At 44.1% G+C, this 19,091-nt stretch overlaps 1 protein-coding gene across 1 annotated transcript in view; it reads left to right on the top strand.

The window, feature by feature from the left end:
* TMEFF2 (transmembrane protein with EGF like and two follistatin like domains 2) overlaps positions 1-19,091 on the top strand; it is a 104,349-nt gene that overhangs the window by 44,826 nt on the left and 40,432 nt on the right. Inside the window, exon 5 of the mRNA XM_065751133.1 lies at positions 17,494-17,590. Coding sequence (XP_065607205.1) covers positions 17,494-17,590 — 97 coding nt within the window. The remainder of the gene's footprint in view (positions 1-17,493; positions 17,591-19,091) is intronic.

The following is a 19,091-nucleotide window of genomic DNA, read 5'->3' as shown; positions in this document are numbered from 1 at the left end:
ATATCTGCTGTGGCAGCTGAGACCTGCCCACATCCCCAAGAGGTAAACCAAGAATTCAAGGATGAATGTGAAAGGGGAAGGAAAAGATTTGCATCAGGAGAAGAGTAATAAAACCAAAGCCTTGTGCTTTGCCCAAGCGTGAATTCAGGATTATTTTCCCTTCGGATGTTTCTCTGTGTTTCTCCTTGATGTTATCCTTGTGGGCACAGGCAGGCTGCACCAGCACAGACGATGTAATTGGGACAACTTTGCTGGCATCCAGAGCTGGATCCAAGCTGAACTGAGCCCGTGCAGTGCCCCCATGTGTTACAGGGGTCTGAGGCAGTATTACTGGGGCTGTGCAGCCTGGGGAAGAGAAGGCTCTGGGGACACCTGAGAGCGGCCTGCCAATATCTGAGGGGGGGGACTGTAAGAAGGAAGGGGACAGATTCTTTAGCAGGGTCTGTTGTGACAGGACAGGGTTTCAAACTAAAAGAGGGGAGATTTAGACTGGATATAGGAAAAAAGTTTTTTACAATGGGAATGTGAGGCACTGGTACAGGTTGCCCAGAGAAGAGGTGGATACCCCATCCGTAGAGACATTCTCGGTCAAGCTGGATGGGGCTCTGAGCACCCTGATCAAGCTGTGGGTTTCCCTGTTCACTGCAGGGGATTTGGACTAGATGGCCTTTAAGGGTCCCACCCATCTCAAACAAGTCTGTGATTCTGCGTTGGCAGTACCACAGTCTGCCTTAGGAAAAGGAAATTCATGACTGCTGTAGTTGAACTGAGTTAAGGTGGTGGCTTTGAAAGGTTTAGTGGTGCTTTTTGGATGGGCAGGGCACAAATGTTGGTGTTGCTGCTCTCCAGTGTGCTGGTGGAAGCCCTGCTGCTCCTCGCTCGTGCTCTGCTCTTCCTGCACCCCAGTTCAGGAGAGGAGGTGTTGCCGTGATACTCTTGCTCAGGCCTTCAGCAGGTCACTTGCAAAGGGGAGTGTGGTAGCTGACTATAGAGAGTCCTCCTGGCAGAATGAGCATCCTAGGAACAATAGTTTCAGCACTTAAAATCCCAAACCTGGTGAAGAGTGCAGATGCCAGAATATATAAAGAGAAGAAAAATGCATTAGCAGTAGTCTGAAAACAGTATCTTCACTCTCTGCACAGGCAGTGTACCAAATTGCTATGAATTATAAGTGTACTTAAGAAGTCTAAAAAAAATGGATCTAAGCAAGTACTTTGTTCTCAGGAGTTGGTGGAGGCTGTGGTCTGCTCCTTCCCATCAAACTCCAAAGTAAGAGGCAGTAGCAATGATTAGTATTTGTGGAAGCAATTAGGCAAGAAGCTGTGATGTCCTGAGACCCACTCAGGATTCGGAAGTGTTTTGTAGAGCATGCAGGGTTGACCTCTCCCCAGTCTGTGTACAGGCCAGCAGTGCTCCAAAGCCTTACTCAGGGAGTAGGGAAGAGAAGGGGTGGGGATAGGGGCTTTGGCATAAGCTGCAGGAAATTGGAAGTCTCCTTGAAGAACCTGCCTAACTCACTCCATTTGTCAATGACACCTTTGATGTGATCTTGAGTTCAGCAGGTTCAACCATTTAGCTCCATCCATTTGGGTATTGGTGGCAAGAGGGAAGAAGAGCTCACAAAGCCCTGCTGTTCACTGCCTGGCAAGGATGTGTGTCACTGATTACAACATTTTTAACTGCTTAATACCCTGGCTGTTATTGAAAGCATTCTGAAGCCAGTAACAGAGAAGCAGTCAAAGAGCAGGTGCACTCTTCTACCTTGGCAGCATTAAAAGAGTAGAAGCAATTTGGGACAGCATTTACACATATGCTTAGGCTTTTACTGTTTCAGAAGGATCAGAAATAATGTGAATTGAAGCTGAAGTAGTAGTACTACTGGGAAAAATAGTAATATATTTCCACCTTGGGTTCTGTGTTTGAAGGGATCAGCTCAGAGCAAGAGCGATCTGTTCTGGACATGTTGAGAGAGACAGTGAGGTGCTGATGGTGCTGGGCAGAGGGGGAAGGATCACACCTCCTGGGGACACACCTGCTGGAAGTGGAAGGGAAGCTTTCTGATACCCAGCGACTTCTGTTTTTCCTTTGATCAGATGCAAATCCAAGAAGAAAAGCAGATGCACTTAAGTAGGATATGCATACATGCCTTCTAGGTCATCTGCTGTAGGGGGCATTTTAGTAACCTGACCACAAGACCCTAGGCACTGCTTCTGATAGCAGGGAGTGTCTAATGCACACTGTTCTGGAGGGTAATTGCCAGGAAATGCAGAGGGATCAATCATGCTTGATGCACCAAGCAATTATGCTTTATCCCCTGAAAAGTCTTTTATTGTTCGGGGGATGCAGAGTGTGTGAATTTTGTTTTACCGCAGAAATACTGTTAGGAAAACAGCTGCATTAACAAAGCAGCAATGCACAGTGTAGGACCATGGAGCTGCAGATGTTAGGGAGCTGCTCCCTGAAAGATAATGATATCTCAGGGATATGAGGAAAGAAATTGCAGGTAGCTGTGTGGAACTGAAGGTAAGGAGTAGGGCTCCAGGCAAGACCATCCCCTGAGGGAGCCAGCCTCACCCCACAGAGAGGGGCTAAGGCAGTCCCCGGCTGTCAGAACAAAGTCCAAACAAACCATATCTGTTTCATGTTATGCCCTTATCATTTATTTACTCTCCACACTTACGGTAGTGTTATTCAACCATCGCTTCTTCTTGCTTTTCCCCCATGCCCCCCTCCGCCCCAGTTTTGCTCTTTGAATTTTGCTGTTCTGAGGCTTGTGATCCTAAAGGTTCATCTTCCCCCCCTCTCCCCCGGGTGTAGCCCTGCCTGATGTGGGATGATAACGGAGGATACCAAATTCCCATTAAAAGAATTCACTGCACATATATCTGCAAAGCAGGCAGGTGCTATTAAGCAATCAGCCATGCCTGTGGGGATTTGTGCGAACCGCAGCACGTGTGCTGCACGAAATCAGAGCCCGTGTTTATTCTTCACCCCCTCGGTCCATTACTGCGATTCTGCTCGTGCCCCAAATGGAAAAGCAGTATTAAAACTGTTTGGAAAATAAAGCAGGCGAGTAATCATGCTAGAGAGAAGATGTGTCTATTTTTTAAAGTGCATCCGCAAGTTAATTCAGGTAGGGAATTATTCTGACAGGTAGAGAGTAAAGTTTGCTCCCGTGGGATATTTGTGCTTTATTTAGGGCTTAAATGAAGCGCAAAAGCTCATGAAAGACAGAAAATCCTTCAACATTGAGAGGCAGCCCACTGGACTCAAACTGGGGCTAAGCCCGTGCCAGCTTCCAGAGCAGCCACACTTCTCACCCCGAAGATGCAGCTCCCTGCCTTGCCACTGCCAGGCAGTGTGTGTCTGGGGACTGTCTTCCCCACTCTGCCTCCATCACCAATGACATCAGCATCCCTGCCTGTGTATAAATGACCTTTTCCACCCTCGCCTCCTGAGGATGCTGTGCACCCAGGAGGATGGGTGCCCTTTAGAAGCAGCAGCTGCTGGTTTTGAAACCCAGCACTGCTGGTAGCAGAGCTCTGACTGAAGGCAGCACCCAGCCTCCGTGGTGGCAGCTCCGGTAGTTGGCAGAGAGCTTTGCAATGCGTGTTGTTCCCCTCAGATGTGCATTCTTCTGCTCTTCCTGTGATTAACACATGGACATGAGCTGAGCACCTTGTACGTACATTTTAATGTGGAAATATTATTGCAGAGCTTGCGCTAATTACCCAGTTGTTCCTTTTACTGCGTGTAATTACAACAAAATACTACAGGGATAGTTTACAGCAACTCAGTGTAAAATAAGGTACATGAAAGCAGTGGTTAAATTGAGTGATGTTTACGTTTCTCCTGTTCTGGAAAAGCTTTTGCAAAAAAAACCCATGCATCTGCCATATGAATCATAGAATTGCAAAGGTTGTAAAGACCTCAAAGATCACCTAGTCCAGCCATCAACCCATCACCACCGTGCCCACTAAACTGTGTCACTCAGCACCACAGACATGCTCATTAACTTCTTCCTAATAACTTTCCTGGTTAACACCCAGGCCTGGGTCCTCAGCTGCTGGTAGCCAGTTCTGCTCTGCTGACATCGAGCACAAGCCTGACGGGAGCCCTCCAGGAGCCAGGGAGCCTTCCCTGCTCTCCATGGGCCTTTACATCCCACACCACAGCACTACTTGTGTTCAAGCTGCTGGGTGCAGGAGGAAGGTTACCCAAAGGAGCCACAGGTGCGCGGCACTTTGAGCAGGAAGAACATAGCATCATCTGTTACAAATATTCTGTACATGATAATGTTAATTCAGTATGTGTTAATGTTAAAATCAGGCTGTGTTTTCCAATGCGCATGTCTTTCATGTTTGGAGCTGTACTGCTTCATTACGTTCATGCTGCTTAGTTATACTTAAGGGACACAGCTACTTTCCCTGTCTGCATTTTTATCTAGACACCTTCTTCCCTTTTCTGGGGGAAGAATAAGGACTTTGTCCACTGCTGAAGTAGCATCCATACAGTTTGTGTGCACCTATATGCGTTCTGTCTGCGTTCATACATGTACATTTACAGAATCACAGTGAGTTCAGGTGACCCACCTGATGCCTAGCTGCCATTTGGATTACTAGGCTTCCTTGCTTCTCTTCTACACGCTGTCTCTTCTCAACCAAACACAAAGGGTTTAATGTGATTGTTAGCAGAGGTAATTGAGAGAGTCCCATTGATTAGAACAGAATTTGAATCAGACCCTTCATTTTTCCGAGCAGTCACATGGGACAAATTTGTTATTCTGGACTGTATGGCTCTTTTTTTTTCTCATCAGAATTCACTGCAGACTATTTTTCCATCATTATCGGGGAGTTTTTGGAAGGAAAAGTTGCATTTTAAAAACATGAATGCCTCGCTGAGATTTATTCTCTTCCCACCTCCCTCCTCCTGCTGTGCCCTCTTGCACTTAACAGGGTTAAGGAGGTCAAGTTCCCCCAAAGCTAAGTGAAGAGAAGATTTTAAGGTATCTGGACGTTTGCATGTCACATTTGTAATTGTTCTGTGCATCAAAATGCATTTCATGCATTTCTGGCTGAGAATTGCCCATTCAGCTTCACCAGCTAATTACTGGAGTGACCAGGCATTCACATAGCGCACGCGTGCTTATTGGACGTGACAGATGGCTGTGTCTGGCCCTCTGATTCATCATTTTACATCCCCTTTCTGAAGGGCTGCACTATCACTGTGCAAATAAACCATAACTCTGCCCTGGGCCTGACAAAGGAAGAGGGAGAGGAGAAACCAAGTGACAAGGCTGGAAACGCATCGCCGACCGCTCTGGGAATTGCACTGCGTTACCTGTATTGCTCTATTACCACACGTTTTGCAACCCATTTAACAATTTAAAAGTATATATGTGTTTTTTGAATGGGGCAAAAAAGTTAGTCAGCTGGAACAGATATTTTCAAACCACCATGTCTTAAAGAAGCAGATTTGCTTTTGAGAGAGGAAGAAGGAGCAGTCAGTTCCCTGCTTCTTCAGGTCAGAAGAGCTTGTTCGCAAGGTCCTGGGCCCCGTCCTCTGGATTTGCAGGAGTCTGCATCTTCAGGAGATGATGGAAAAATACTCACCAGCCTCGTATGTGTGAAGACATCATGTACCCAAAAAGATGTAATAGTTACGTTACCAACAAATGCACCTTAATTTAAATAGGAATTTGGATGAGATTGTGTTGTGCACTGCGGAGCCCAACCATTGCCTAACCTGCAGAAAATGGATCATTGCTGTTTATATATAGTTATATAGATGGATAGTTCTGGAAGTGGCTTCTGCTGACCATCCAATCCATCCTCCTCAGGTCTGCTGGGCTCAGCTGCAGTTAGGCTGTCCCCTGCTTTGTGCAGACCCATCTCAGAAGAGCAGCATCAATCCGCTTCATTGCTGCACACCCCTGCCCAGTATGTCTTCATTCTTAGAAGCTGGAAAGACTTTTTCCCTAATATCTACCTTACATCTCCTTCGGCATAAATTAAGTCAATTATTTCTTGTCTCCGAAATAGTGGATGTGGAGAACAATTGATTATCCTTCTTTTTATAGCAACCTTTTTAACGCTCCTTTTTATACCAGATGACTAGTCTCTTTTCAGGCTCCTCTTTCCCAAAGTAAAATTTTCCATTCCCCTGAGCTCTCTGCATGTTCCGTGGGTCATGTCACCCCCGTGGCTCTGCCTTGGGATCTGCTCAACTGGCTGCCCCTTCCTGAGTGCTCTGCCTGGGCATTTCCCTGCACGCAGCCACACTGGCATCCAGCAGAGCAGGTGAGAACGTGCTACAAACACGTCCAAGCGGGATAGGCATCGGAGAAGACAGAATGTTCGGTTGGTTTTGGAAGCCCAGAATAAAAAGAGGAGGAGAGTTCCCTCTGCGTCGCATGTTTTTATCCATCACTTGTCCTGTTTTGACCTCTCCTGTCCCCACGAGGTAGGTGCTGACAGCTTCCACGGGATGGAGCCGGCCTGGTCCCAGTTCATCAGGGAGCAGGGCTTGACCTTCTCCTGGCTGAATTCCCTCCTGTGGGTCCTTCATGCGTTTTCTGCTATCGTGTCCAGCTGCTCCATTAAGAAAATTTGAGATAATTTTAAATAAATTTGAGATAATTGTTTACCCTCTCTGTCAAAGGGTAGCATCTCACACATCCCAGTGCCTTGTAGGTCTGAGTTTCCCCTAAATAACTGTTCTTGCTCTGCCTTGGATTTCAATTAAAGAAGACATTAACCTGATCTTCTCTCAGCACTGATGGCAGTAGACCGTTCATGGGATCTTAAGTCCTCAGGGTGAATACCTTGTTCCTTCACTGCTCATTAAAGCAAATACAGCTTGCACCCTTTGTCTCTTCACTCTTAAAAAAAACCCACACTCTATTGCCTGCCAGCGAGGATTCCACTATTTATTAATTGCTTAAAAGATGTAAAATTAGCCGTGAATATCAGGGGGCTGAGTATTAGTGGCAACCAGGAGAAGCCCCAAGCCAACGCCTGCAGAGATGCCACTCCTCACTCAGTGAGGAACTAGTGTTGCCCCCAACAAGGGCTTGTGTTGGGAAAATAGAAGAACATATTATAATTACTGTTTTGCTTCTGATTGGTTTGCTTTGGCTTTTCTGTTCGTGTTTATCTGTGTTTCCAAAGTTCAGAGAAATCCCTCGATAATTGCCACTCCTGTAAGATCTCCTCACTGGCGCAGTTGTCACACACACTTGAGACTTTTCCTTTTTAATATTCTGGTCTATTAGCTGCTAAGAGCATAGATAAGATAATGAGAAACGAAAGTCCCCCTTTTAAGCATTTTTTTGTTTTAGAATGACAACTTTAAATGTATTACTCTATTTAGAAAGAGAAATCTGAGTGGAAGGCATTATGGGTAATGATATGTAAATGACCATTCATGCATGAAAATCAGGGCCACAGTTGAATGTATTAAGCAATGACTGATATAATCATTATTTTGGATTTTGCATCTGAAGAGGGGGGATTGCAGATATCAAGTCAATTGCATATTTAAAGAAAACATCCGTGTGTGCGTGGAATAAAGAGTGCTCTCGACATTCTTGTGTTAAATATCCTAGTGTTAAACTGTTTGGGCTTAAATAAGGTCAATGTGTTGGGTTTATGCTTTTGGCATTATCTCTGGCTTTCACTCCAGCAGATCCTCGCTCTCGCTGTTTGTGCAGCGTGACATCGGAGTGCCAGGTTTGTAATGTCAACTCTTTGCAGCTCCCTTTAATGCTGTTATCTACAGAGAGCTGCCTACTGCTTACATGGGGGGAGAGCTCAGGAAAGCCAGCTGCTGGAATGTTAAAAAATGGAAGAATTCATCAACACTACCTTTGTTGATCCCGTGCTTACACGAGCTTGCTGTGCTAGCAGAGCGAGAGAAAAGTAGAGCGGTTTGGGTTGGATGGACCGAGCCTCTCTTGTACAATACCTAAATTAATGGATTCCTTCTATTAAAGGTGGGAAATAGCTGTGTTGCTAAATGTAATGAATGCATCTGGAGTTCGGAGAACATTACGCTAAATGTCCACGATACATTCTCTGTCCCCTTCGGCAGCAGCAGATGATCAATTTTGCTACTCTGGCCTTACCTAATTATTGCTGTCGCTAATGAAGGGAAGTAGAGAAAAACATGTCTTAGTAGGTTAATAAGCCATCCAGAAAATTATATTAGCATGATCAATCCTTAATGATTATGGTTTCACATAATATTAGATCACCTGAAAGATATTTTTCGGAGGAGATGGGAGGGAAGGGAGGTACTTTATGGCCATTCTTCCATATATGCTGTGTTGATTTTTGGAGAGGAAAGCAGTCTGGCTGCTGCTCGGAAGTTTTGTCAACTTGCTGATTTATTGTATCATGTAAGCATCTTGAATGGCAGTGAGCGCAGAGGTTCTTCCCTTCCCTTCCCCACAGATACCTGTGGCATTTGCTCACTCTGGGATTGATTGTGCATGATCTGTGTCACTTCTCCCAAGTGCTGGCCAACAGGCTGGTGCTCTCCAAGCAGTCCAAATGGCTTCCAACTGGTTTCTCCTCATTCCTCTCATGGTGGTACACATCCGTGTGCAATCTATCATCTGGTGTTGCATGGAGGGTTTCTTTTATTTGTTTGGTTTTTGCCTGGATGCTTCTTTAAGTACCTGTGTATGGCAATGCTGCAGCATATCAGGACATTTCTTTTTCTATGAGAGCACTGCTCTTAAAGTGTGTCCAAGGCAAAGGGGAATGATCCTCAAACATCAGACTCACATTTTATAAGTAAAAATTTTCCCCAAATTAAAGTAAATCACAGTCCTCCCTTTTAATTTGTTAATTACACTTCTGCAATGGTAATGCAATCAGCAAATATAGCTAAAATGTTTGTGTGGGTGAATCAATATTAATGAGAAGGAGTGTGTTTGTAAAGTGTGATACCACCAGGCTCTGGCGTGGCAGCTGAGGGAGATGGGGAAGGGAAGTGTCCCCACGCTGCAGTCCGCTCTGTGCTGGCTGTGCCTGGGGTAATGTGGGGAGCAGGGTGCAATCATGGCGCGGTTTTGGGTTAACACTGCCCCCGCAGCCATTGGAGAGCTCAAGCTGAGCAGCTTCTGAGCCTAAATGTCAGGGCATCCTTCCCAGCCTGGAGGACTTCCCAGGTGACAAAAGTCTGTGCGAGCTCACAAAGGTTAATCATGACTAAGTGACAATGAAATCTGGCGTTTTCCTGATGGGCTTCTAATTTTCTATATATGAACTGAAATATATTGAGATGAAGTGACACTAAGTGCTTAAACCTTCCATACCATATGGATCTCCTGTCATAAACACACCTGTAAAATTGTACTTGGGGGCAACATCACTTTGGTGCAAATGGATCTGCACTCTGTGCTTGTATGAAGGCAGATTGGCATGCTGCACTCATCCTGTGTGCCCTGCTAGTTGAGCCTGGGCTGTTTTCCTGTACATAGTCATGTAAAATCTCTTTAGCCACACAGCAATGGCATCTCCCAATCCACTCGTGCACCTGAACTGGGGAGGCTGTTTGAACATAGATGCTCCCCTCACACAGGCAGACAGACACACAGAGCAAGGAGTGCAATGGCCAGTAACAGTGCTGTTCTCACAGTGCCACGCTGATAATGGATACAAAGAGGAAAAATAGACTTATACTGATTTTTCCCATCTTACTACCGGACATTTTCACACAGTTAAATACTGCAGTATGTATTTGTATTTGTTATATAAAAGATTGGAGCTGTGTTGCATAAATATTGTACTTCCTACAGGACTCAGAACTTTCCAGTCTGCTTTATATTTGCTTCACATACAGAGAAACATGCAAACACAGGGCTGAGCCCTGGCTGTGCAAGCTTGGAGGTCCAGCTCCAAGGTGAAAGACAAGGCCTAGGGATACTGCAGAAACACAAAATTATTCCTGGACAGGAGCTCTGGGAGGCACCGGGGATTGCTCTTTGCATGCAGGGCAGTGGCTGAGCTGGTGGGGGAAGAAGCCAACGAAGGTCCCCCAGTGGTGGCTCCCTTTCAGGAAGGCATAGCCACCTCCCTCTGAGGCCCCAGCCCAAAGGACGAGGTTGTCACAGGTACAGGCATCTTCTCCACCATGAACTGCTCAATTCTGTGTGTGTACCTTGCATTAGCACCACGGAGATAAACAGAAATTAATGTAAAATGGAAGAAAAGCGGAGTGGGAGAAGAATACTGCACTTCCCTTATTGAGTTCAGTGAAAGGTAGACCCAGCTCATTTTTACCGTGAGCCACTTTACACCACCCTGATTATGTAAATGGGACATAAAGTAAATTGGACTTCCCTTGCTGTGACACCGCCTTCCATTGCCAGAGTGATTTACAGGGACCTTAGAGTAAATTAGAGCCAGGCCCGGCTCCTGTGCCCATGTGTTCGGATTTAAAACCAGTCATTTCCCAAGGTAATTGTGGTGCAGTGAAGACTAGGAGCAGCTTCCTAAAATTGGTTAATACCCAGATTTGAGTTTCTTCAACGGCTTAAATGGAGTGGCATATTATCTCCTCTATAGTCTGCCTAAAAGATAGATTTGATGTCTGCGAGCAAAGACATGAAATTGCTATAGGCTTCCGCTCTTATAGCCTGCCACCTATTTGATTTATGTGATAAGTGATCTCAGATGACCCTCCAAGGCACTGAACCATTAGAGAGTTATGTTGCACAGTGATAAGAAATCTTCAGAGATACCTAAATCTTCTTTTACCACTGGGAGTTTCATCTGTTCTAGAATAAAGAACGTTTTTATGTATGATGTTGCTATCTTACTAGCCATACTAATATTCAAAAGGATACACAGACTTAAATCAATAGCAAAATGACAAAGACCTCAAAACTGAAGTAGTCACCGAGTGGATGCTGTGCAGCTCTTTGAGGTTTTATCTTTGTTCCTTTTGTTTTGTTTCTTGAAAGATGAGAAGGTGTATGGGTTCATATTCAAGTCTTGTGTTAATCTTTCTGCCACACAGGATGCTGGCAGTGCACCTTTTCAGCTTGCAAAGCCCATTTTGAGCTTCCTTTCTGGGGTCTTTGTGTAACTATGGATGGGCTATTTCCTTATTGGATCTGTACCTGGACTACAGCTTGCTCTCTCCCTTGGCACAATGAGGGGGTTTAATATCTGTGCAGTCAGGCTAGCCCACCTGAGGGAGGAATCGGACATTGTCTTCTTCTGTTTCTCCTCAATCCCAGTGGGTCATCCAATGCTTGCAATTAGGATTGCAGTAATCTCCTCCTAGGCCCTTCAGTAGCAGCCATGGCTGGTGACCCGTCTGTATGGCAACTGCTGAGTCACAGCCTGAACTACTGATTGAGCACCTGGAGAGAAGACCCAATCAGCTCTGGGAGCACAGGTGAAGGCAATTCACTTCGTTTCACTCCTTTTAGACCTCATTTAAGGGCTGACTGCCACTGAGGAAGGGTCTTTGTTAGAGATCTCTCCTTTATGGAGTTTTTTCTGCAATCCTAGATGAGGTGAGTCTTCTATTTTCTTCTTTGTAAAGTCTTGTTGTGTTGGTCCTGTTGCTATTACACCTGTTGTGTTGCTTCCAGTGAGCTGTGTGCATACCTACTCTGTTGTTTTGCTAGTGCTGATGGGTTTGCTGAAATGCGTGAGAGCAGGGCTGGGTGCCACCAGAGCTTTGGCAGTATTGCAGGCGTGTTTACAACAAGCTGTGTCTATTCCTTGAAAATTCTCCTGCAAGGTAGTGGTTCCCCTTTAAATTAATGCAAGGTGAAGATGAATAGTCCCCATATGCTATTTGGCTTTTTGCTCAAAGCTGTTTATGAAAAGAAGCTCTTGGCAAAATTAAATGAACCTCCTCTTTGTTGAGCTGGCAAGCAATGTCTGTGTTGGTCATCATACACCTTCATAAATCTGAGATGTTGGCATCCCGCATGCACCAGGCAAACATCAAATTTTGTAGGGGGACCGCACAAGGGTGCGATAATCACGGCTGTTTCATGTCAGCATTCAGCAGGCTTACAATAGGGTTTCATTCAATGAGCCGTTCCTTTTGAAATGCCATTAGAGATATTTGCTAGGAGAAACTGGCCCTGACTAATCATATTTAATTTTTTATCAAATGCACTGTGGGAGCAGTGGGGATGTGCATGAGACAGCAACAAGCAAATACTATTGACTTAGAATAAATAAACTCTGAGTAAGAACTGAACATGTTCCCTCCTGGCTACAGCTGTACAAATACAAGCAAGTCCCTGCATAGGTTTATAGAGAGAGACATGTCTGGACTTAGCACCCAGATGCTTCTGGAAGCTTCCAGTTGCACCTGTTGAAATGAGCAAATTGCAATCAGGTGGGTGCAGTTCTGCTCTCCTGAAACCGTGTGTGTGTTGTTAAGCCAGTATCTCGTTAATCACTAGAGAGCAGGTGAAGTGAAATTTTTAACTTGTAACTTTTATGTTATTTAATCAGGCTGCACTATTCAAGTCACTAGGCACAGGCATATGCATGTGAATAAAAGAAAAAAAGCCAAATGAGTTTAATCGCGTTCATGCCAAGCTGGGTTTTGGTCAACAGTGATTTCCCAGTGTGGGTGCTCCAAGCCTGATAATAAACTTGTCATCCTGTGGGAGAGGGGAGCCAGTGAAAAACTGCTTGTGTCTGCTAAAAAGTGTTTGTCTTGAGCTAAGAGGAGATGGTTGATGCTGAGGAGCTCTTTGCTCTTTCCTGAATGCTCTTTTGTGACCATTTATTGAAACTCCACCAGATTACATCTTATTTTCCTTAATGAAAATGAAAGAATCGGGGCTGTTGGGGACCAGAAGGAGAGACTGTTGGGGGTAAAGTGAGATGGAGCAAGATGGGAGGTAAAAAGAAAGGAGGAGCTAGAAAGAGCAGCAGTGCTCAGTGATGATGTGAAGCATTTCTGGGAGAGTTAATGGCTGAACTCAAGGTGTGTCTCGGGCGTTGTTTTCTAGTGTTAATTCTACTGTATCCAAGGTAGAAGTGAAGCCTTTAGTACAAGGTGCAGGTGAGCTCAGGGCAAGCTCTGTTTCAGAAGTGCTTTTCTCCTTTTGGGCATAAGCGCAGCAGTACATGTGACTGAAGAACTGCGAATCAGCCCTATAAAATAATTAGTTTTCAAAGTGATAAACTTGATAGTTCCTGGTATTTATTGCACTCACAAGCTTTTCTCCATGGCCTTAAAACTTAGTCATACCTTTCAAAACCTAATACAAATAGAAACTGAGATCTTTGTATATTGAGATAATCCACCAGCTCTGAGGCTAAGAAAATACATAACCTGAGAGTCACAGGAGATGTATGAGAGCTGGAAAACACTGCAAATTGAATCTGATTGGCATCAAAGCAGTGCCTGGCTGTATCTGCATGCTCTTTAGCAAGGAGATAAGAGTGTTTTATCAGAGATCTGAGCTGGCTGGATCCATCTGGTTCCACCTTAAAAACCTTTCTAGGTATGTGTGTGAGCTGAACTCAGCCCTGCTTTTGGCTGAGAAAGGCAATGTGGGGGGAGCAGCTGAGATAAGCCCCCCAGCACAGTAAAACCCTGTGAAACATCACCTGCTCTCCTGGGCAGCCTGTTCAGCCTTGGCGTGCAGCTTTGCCATGACTTAGAGCCTGCCCTTCACTAATGGAGAGGTGATTTCCAGGGTTGAGCCTTGGTGGCTTGCAGAACCCAACCAGGTGCCTGCTGATGTGAAGGTGAACATGGCAGCTCTCCTTGAGATGTTCTGTGTCAGAGCTCCTGCTGGTTGGAGGCACGGCTTCATTGTGCCATGTGTAACTGCCCTAGTGTGTTTGTGTGTGCAAGAGGGAGTAAGTTTGTATTTATTGAGGTGGAGCCAGGCAGTGTAAGGAGAGCAGAATGCGATATGTCAGAGCTGGGATTTATTACCAACACAGTAGAGCATTTTCTTTTCATTTTGACCATAATGTTGTTCTGAGCCTCTGCCAGGCTTTGAGAGCAGAGTCCACCCCCTGCTTCACACCCTTCGTTTTTCTCACTTTGCAGGTTTTGACTGAGCTAATGCTTTCAGGAAAAAGGGCTTATTGATTAGAAGGAAGTCACTCGCAGCATCTGGGCTTTTATTGGTCTCGTTTGTGAGGTGGTTTAGCTGTTTGGAAGAGATGCAGCTAGTGCTTGTTCTGACACATTTAGTAAATTCTGCTGGTTCCCTGCCCTCGTTTCTCAGAGTCTTCTCGCTTTGTCTGCTCTCTTGTCACTTGTCCAGAGCAATCCTGTTAATACTGAAGCATATGACAGGATCACCTCAGCTGCTCTGGAGATTATCATTCTTCTCCTCCACAGTTTAATTGTATGTTATCTTTCATTCCATAATGGCCATCAACCCTAATCTTTATTTTTTTTTTGTTATGCCTAGATTTTATAGCTAGAAACAAGTAGATTTCCTGTTAGAATGATCTAGAGCAATTTTGTTTGATGTTCTTCTTTCAGCGATAGCAAAGGCATCCTGCTGTGAGAAGTATTCAAGTATTAATTATATTTTCTGCACATGACAGGAATGCAAACGTTTGTCACTTACAATTGTCACAGTTCAAAGTTAGCTCGGTCATCTGAAAAGGAACAGCCCTGGTAGGAGAAGCCTTTACTATCAGGTAGAGAAAGGTTGAGACAGGCTGGGCTGTCCCTGCAGCTGCTTGGGCTGTATAAGGAAAATGTGCAGCACATCTGGGAATGCAGAAGCCTTAAATAGCACACTTTAGACATCTTTATGCCTTGTGTTCCTGCAGACATGCTGGCTAAGAGGCCCAAGATCCGTTGGCTTGGGCTCAGCATTTTACTGGGGTAATCCCATAGTTTTTGGTCAGGATCAAGCATGATGACAGCATGGAGGTCATGCCTGCTTGTCACACCAATCAAAGCAATATAAAAAGAATGTAGAATCATAGAATCGTTTGAGTTGGAAGGGATCGATCCTTGGAAGCCAAGTCCCCTTCAATGAACAGGGACATCTACGGTTTGATCAGGCTGCTCATATCTTCACATATTCAGGTGTGTGATGGTGGTGTTTAATACTATTTTTCTGCTGTGTTCTCCAGTGTAGTTATAATAATCCTTAGTCAATATATTTTACTACAATTAGTGGTCCTACAAAGACCGATGGAAACTGTCTGAAGAGTCTCCTGAGTTTTCCCTGTTGCTCTCAGAGGAAAGGATGTTGGAGAGTTTTAGCCAAGATTAGTGCTTAGCAGGTGTTGCCACCTAAGTGCCTCTCTCCCTCGTGCCTCTGTTGCTGCTCTTTCCACATCCCTTGATGCAGATCCCTCACAGTATGATCCATCAGCAAGGTGCTGTGCATCCCTTGTGTCATCTAGGAAATCATTGACACTTTGTGTCTCAGATCAGGACTGAGCTGCTCTGTGCAGTCCTAATGACCTGGTTTGAGCTGCTTTTCTGGTACCTGAGAAGAGTATTTTTTGACATTTCTGGAGTGTCTTAGAAGAGCACTGAGCAGGAGTTATCTAGAAGCTACAGCACAGATATTCTGGTGTCCTTTTAGCTAAAATAGGCCAAGCACCAGTCGTTAGTTTCCATCAGAGGGGTGCATCTGGGAAGCCACGTGTACAGTCCTATCCTGACTCTCACAATTCCCTGAACTCTGGAACTTGCTAATTTTGCTGATACAAATAGGAATGTTGAGCTACAGGTTTTTTGGTAGTGTAATAAGCAGTGAGCTTCCACAGTTAGCTCTCCTAGAGCCTACTGTGTTCATACGGGGTCCTGGTGTTAGACCTCAACAGTTGCTAATTTGAGAACTTTGTAACTTGCATTAAAAACAAAGACTAATAGCTCTTATATTTTTAGTGAGAGGGATTCAGACTGCATTATTCCCACTAACATTTTTTATCATTCGAGTTATGAAAGCGAGTGCGAATCAGTGATGCAGTAAGGAACAGAAAGGAAAAGATTCACCTTAGAAAAAACACATCCACTAGTCCTCAGGCTGAAAAGCAGCAGGAAAATAACTCTATGATGTCCAAATTTATCAAGGTGCTTACCTGCACAGCATGCAGAAACAAACCTCTGTGTTTGACAGTCCTGTGGGTATGCATGTTTGTGTAGGAAGAGAAAGCACACCTCAAGGAAAGGTAAATAATAATGTTATCTGTAGGTGCTGGAAAGATGAGAGGGAGAGAAGCAGCTATCTTCTGTATTCAAGACTGCTGTATGCTTGGGCATTTAATGACAGCATGTGCATTGGAATGCTGCATGCAGAGCTCCTTCAAAGAATATGAAGGAGTTACCTGTTACTTTTCAGTAGAAATTCAGAACTGCATTGCATCGTAGTGTATTTTCCCCTCTAAATCACTTACTAAATCTTCCAAATTACGTACTTTGATGACTTAAGTAGCTCTTTTGCCTAGTATGTGATGTGGGCCTGTGTGAAACCTGGTCAGCCCACACCTGCTAGATTTTTATTAGTAGAAACATTAGCGGGAGGAAGAAATAGGGCATGTGTTTTTTGATTTTTTTTTTTTAATAAATGAAAAACACAGGCTTGGAAGCAGCTTCAGAGAAGTGGGGAGAGCTGTACAGCAGCATGAATGGTGTGAGGCACTTGGACACCCTGTCCACTCTTGTTTGTTGACTCTTATGAGATGAGAACATAATGAGTTCCTGAGTCAGTTCTGGAAGCAGAAATTACATATCCCATACACTGACAGTGCAGAATGAAGAGCTGAAGTATGATTTCTAAGGTTCTTTTTTCCAGTAAATAAGCATTGTGAGTACAAAGTTGGCTGACTTTTACAAATAGGGTGAAACCTTTTTTTTTTCTCCTCTATATTATCTCAGAAAGCATCATTTTCCCTGTTCTACAAATAGGGATCAGGGCAGAGGTTAAACAACTTGCCCAGTGTGTGCCCACCAGCTTCAGGAGCTATGCAGCAAATGGAAGAAAGGAATGAAGTGATCAGCTCAGAGTGTTGCTGCACACAGTGGTGCTCATTGGGGCTGACTGCTGTCTGCCCTCTGGGCTGGTGGAATCATTCTGCATCCATCTGACGGGTATCACTGGGTGCTGAGGCTTGCTAGAAAGCAGCACTCTTTGGAAGATAGCAAAAGGTGCTTGTGATGCTTGTGTACAAACATAGATGTTTTTGTTAGATCTTCTAACAGACCCTCCTCTTAGTGCTTGTATTTGCAGAATCTATGGGGATGTGAGGGCTCTGAGGCTGCAGGATTGGAAGGGAAAAGGAGGAGGAGGAATTTTCTTTTTTTTTTTTCCTTTTCTCTACATAACCCAGGGATTTTCCCATGGAGCAACATGGGAATCTGTTGGGCTCATTCAAAAATGCTGTCTGATGGCCAACATTGGCTTTGTGAGCATCGCGTTCAGCTGACATGGTGAACAGATTTTTCTAGAAGAGAAGTGCTTTGCTGGTGCAGTCTTTGCTAATGTATATTCTTCTGCTTTCCATCAAACAGTCAATGAAGGCTCAGGTGAAACCAATCAAAAAGAGACATCGACCTGTGACATTTGCCAGTTTGGGGCAGAGTGTGACGAAGATGCAGAGGACGTTTGGTACAGTAATTTGGTCTACTCTTCTATTTTAATCAATGTTATATTATTTAAAGATACTGTGGTTTAGAAAGCATTAAAAATATTAGGCATTTAATTTTTTTGTACCTAGAGATTTGTTAGACAGTGACCAAAGTGGCTATTAGTCTGAAAAAGATGCATGAAACAGCCTGGTTTGTAGTTTTGGAACATGCACAATTTAGAAAAGGTCCAGAAACACAGTTGTCCATTTTGTTGCTATTATAACTTATGTTACTCCATCTGGGATTTTACAGCTTTATTCTTTGATAAAAACAGAATTGGGGAAGCTAATTGACCTACAGCTTTTCCAGTTAAAAAGCTTCATTAATATTATCATTATGTTAAGCCATGTGTGGCATTAGCAATGTTGGAAAACCTGTCTTGCTTTTTCCTAGTTGCTGGAGTTAGGCACCTAATCCTCAAGTGTTAGAAAGAAATAGAAAAGGTCTGAAAGCATACTCTCAGTAGAAATTTATTTTTTATTTTTAGAAAGGTTGTAAAAAGTATTCTTTGTTTGAAACCTTAGTCACGTAAGCTGAGGGGAAATAATTCTATCTACTTAGAATATTTTGTTGGGTTTTTCAGTTTGCCTGGATGCTGTGCAAATACCTTGTAGTAAGTCAAACTTAAGCTAATCATTTCATTGTAATTTTGGAGCAGCCAGCAGATCAGCTATCCACACAGCTGTATTTCTAACACTGCCTTAATGTCAAGCCTCATATTTTTGTATTTCTATTTAAGTAATTGATACAAATTTAGGAAGACATCAAAATAATCATGCAAATGTTAGAGCTGTTGATCTAAATGATGCTTCTGAAGCTGAAGGCTGCTGGTGGGTACAGAAACTGGGCAGTGAGATATTAATAAAGCAGTGTTGCCTGAATTCTGATGCATACAGTAGGAGTGGAAGGGAATTTATGAACGAATGGTGAATGTAAGTGGACCAGTGTTGGGCAGCTGGCTTCATCCAGGCAGGGCACCTGGGACCACATGTGAGAAGATAAACATTTGTTATTTGGTGGAAGGTCCTTATGAGTGTGGTGATCAACTCATGTTCATTTTGGTTTGGTACTGCCAAGCATTTAATGACTTCCGGACCTAATCCTTAAGTACCAAGCAAACGAGCCACAGAAATCTAGCTCTGGCTCCAGGCATCAAGAGAAATTCTGCTGTTGAAAAGCAGGGGTCGGATGCATCATGGTTTGCAATAACGCATTGAAATTTGTGTGGAAGATGCTGCTTAATGTTTACTTTGCTTACTTCTGATGTCAGATTTTCAGTGTCTCCTTGACCAGTTATCCTTGAGGGATTTGGTGGTGCAGTGCTGAAAAAAAGCCCTGGTAAAATTAATACATCAAAATCCACAGTCTAGTGCTCATGTTTTCATAATTAAGTGCACTTACAAGTTGGAAGGCGGCAGAAGAGAGGGGTAAGGAATAAAATTAGCTACCAGATAACATTATTAATCACAAGCACTGAGGAA

This window comes from Cyrtonyx montezumae, unplaced genomic scaffold, assembly GCF_038088225.1.
Source record: "Cyrtonyx montezumae isolate F1298 unplaced genomic scaffold, pur_monq_1.0 scaffold_7, whole genome shotgun sequence".
In the NCBI taxonomy this organism is placed as follows: Eukaryota; Metazoa; Chordata; class Aves; order Galliformes; family Odontophoridae; genus Cyrtonyx; species Cyrtonyx montezumae.
The sequence above is the reverse complement of the archived record's forward strand: the minus strand, read 5'-3'. Positions and strand labels throughout refer to the sequence as shown.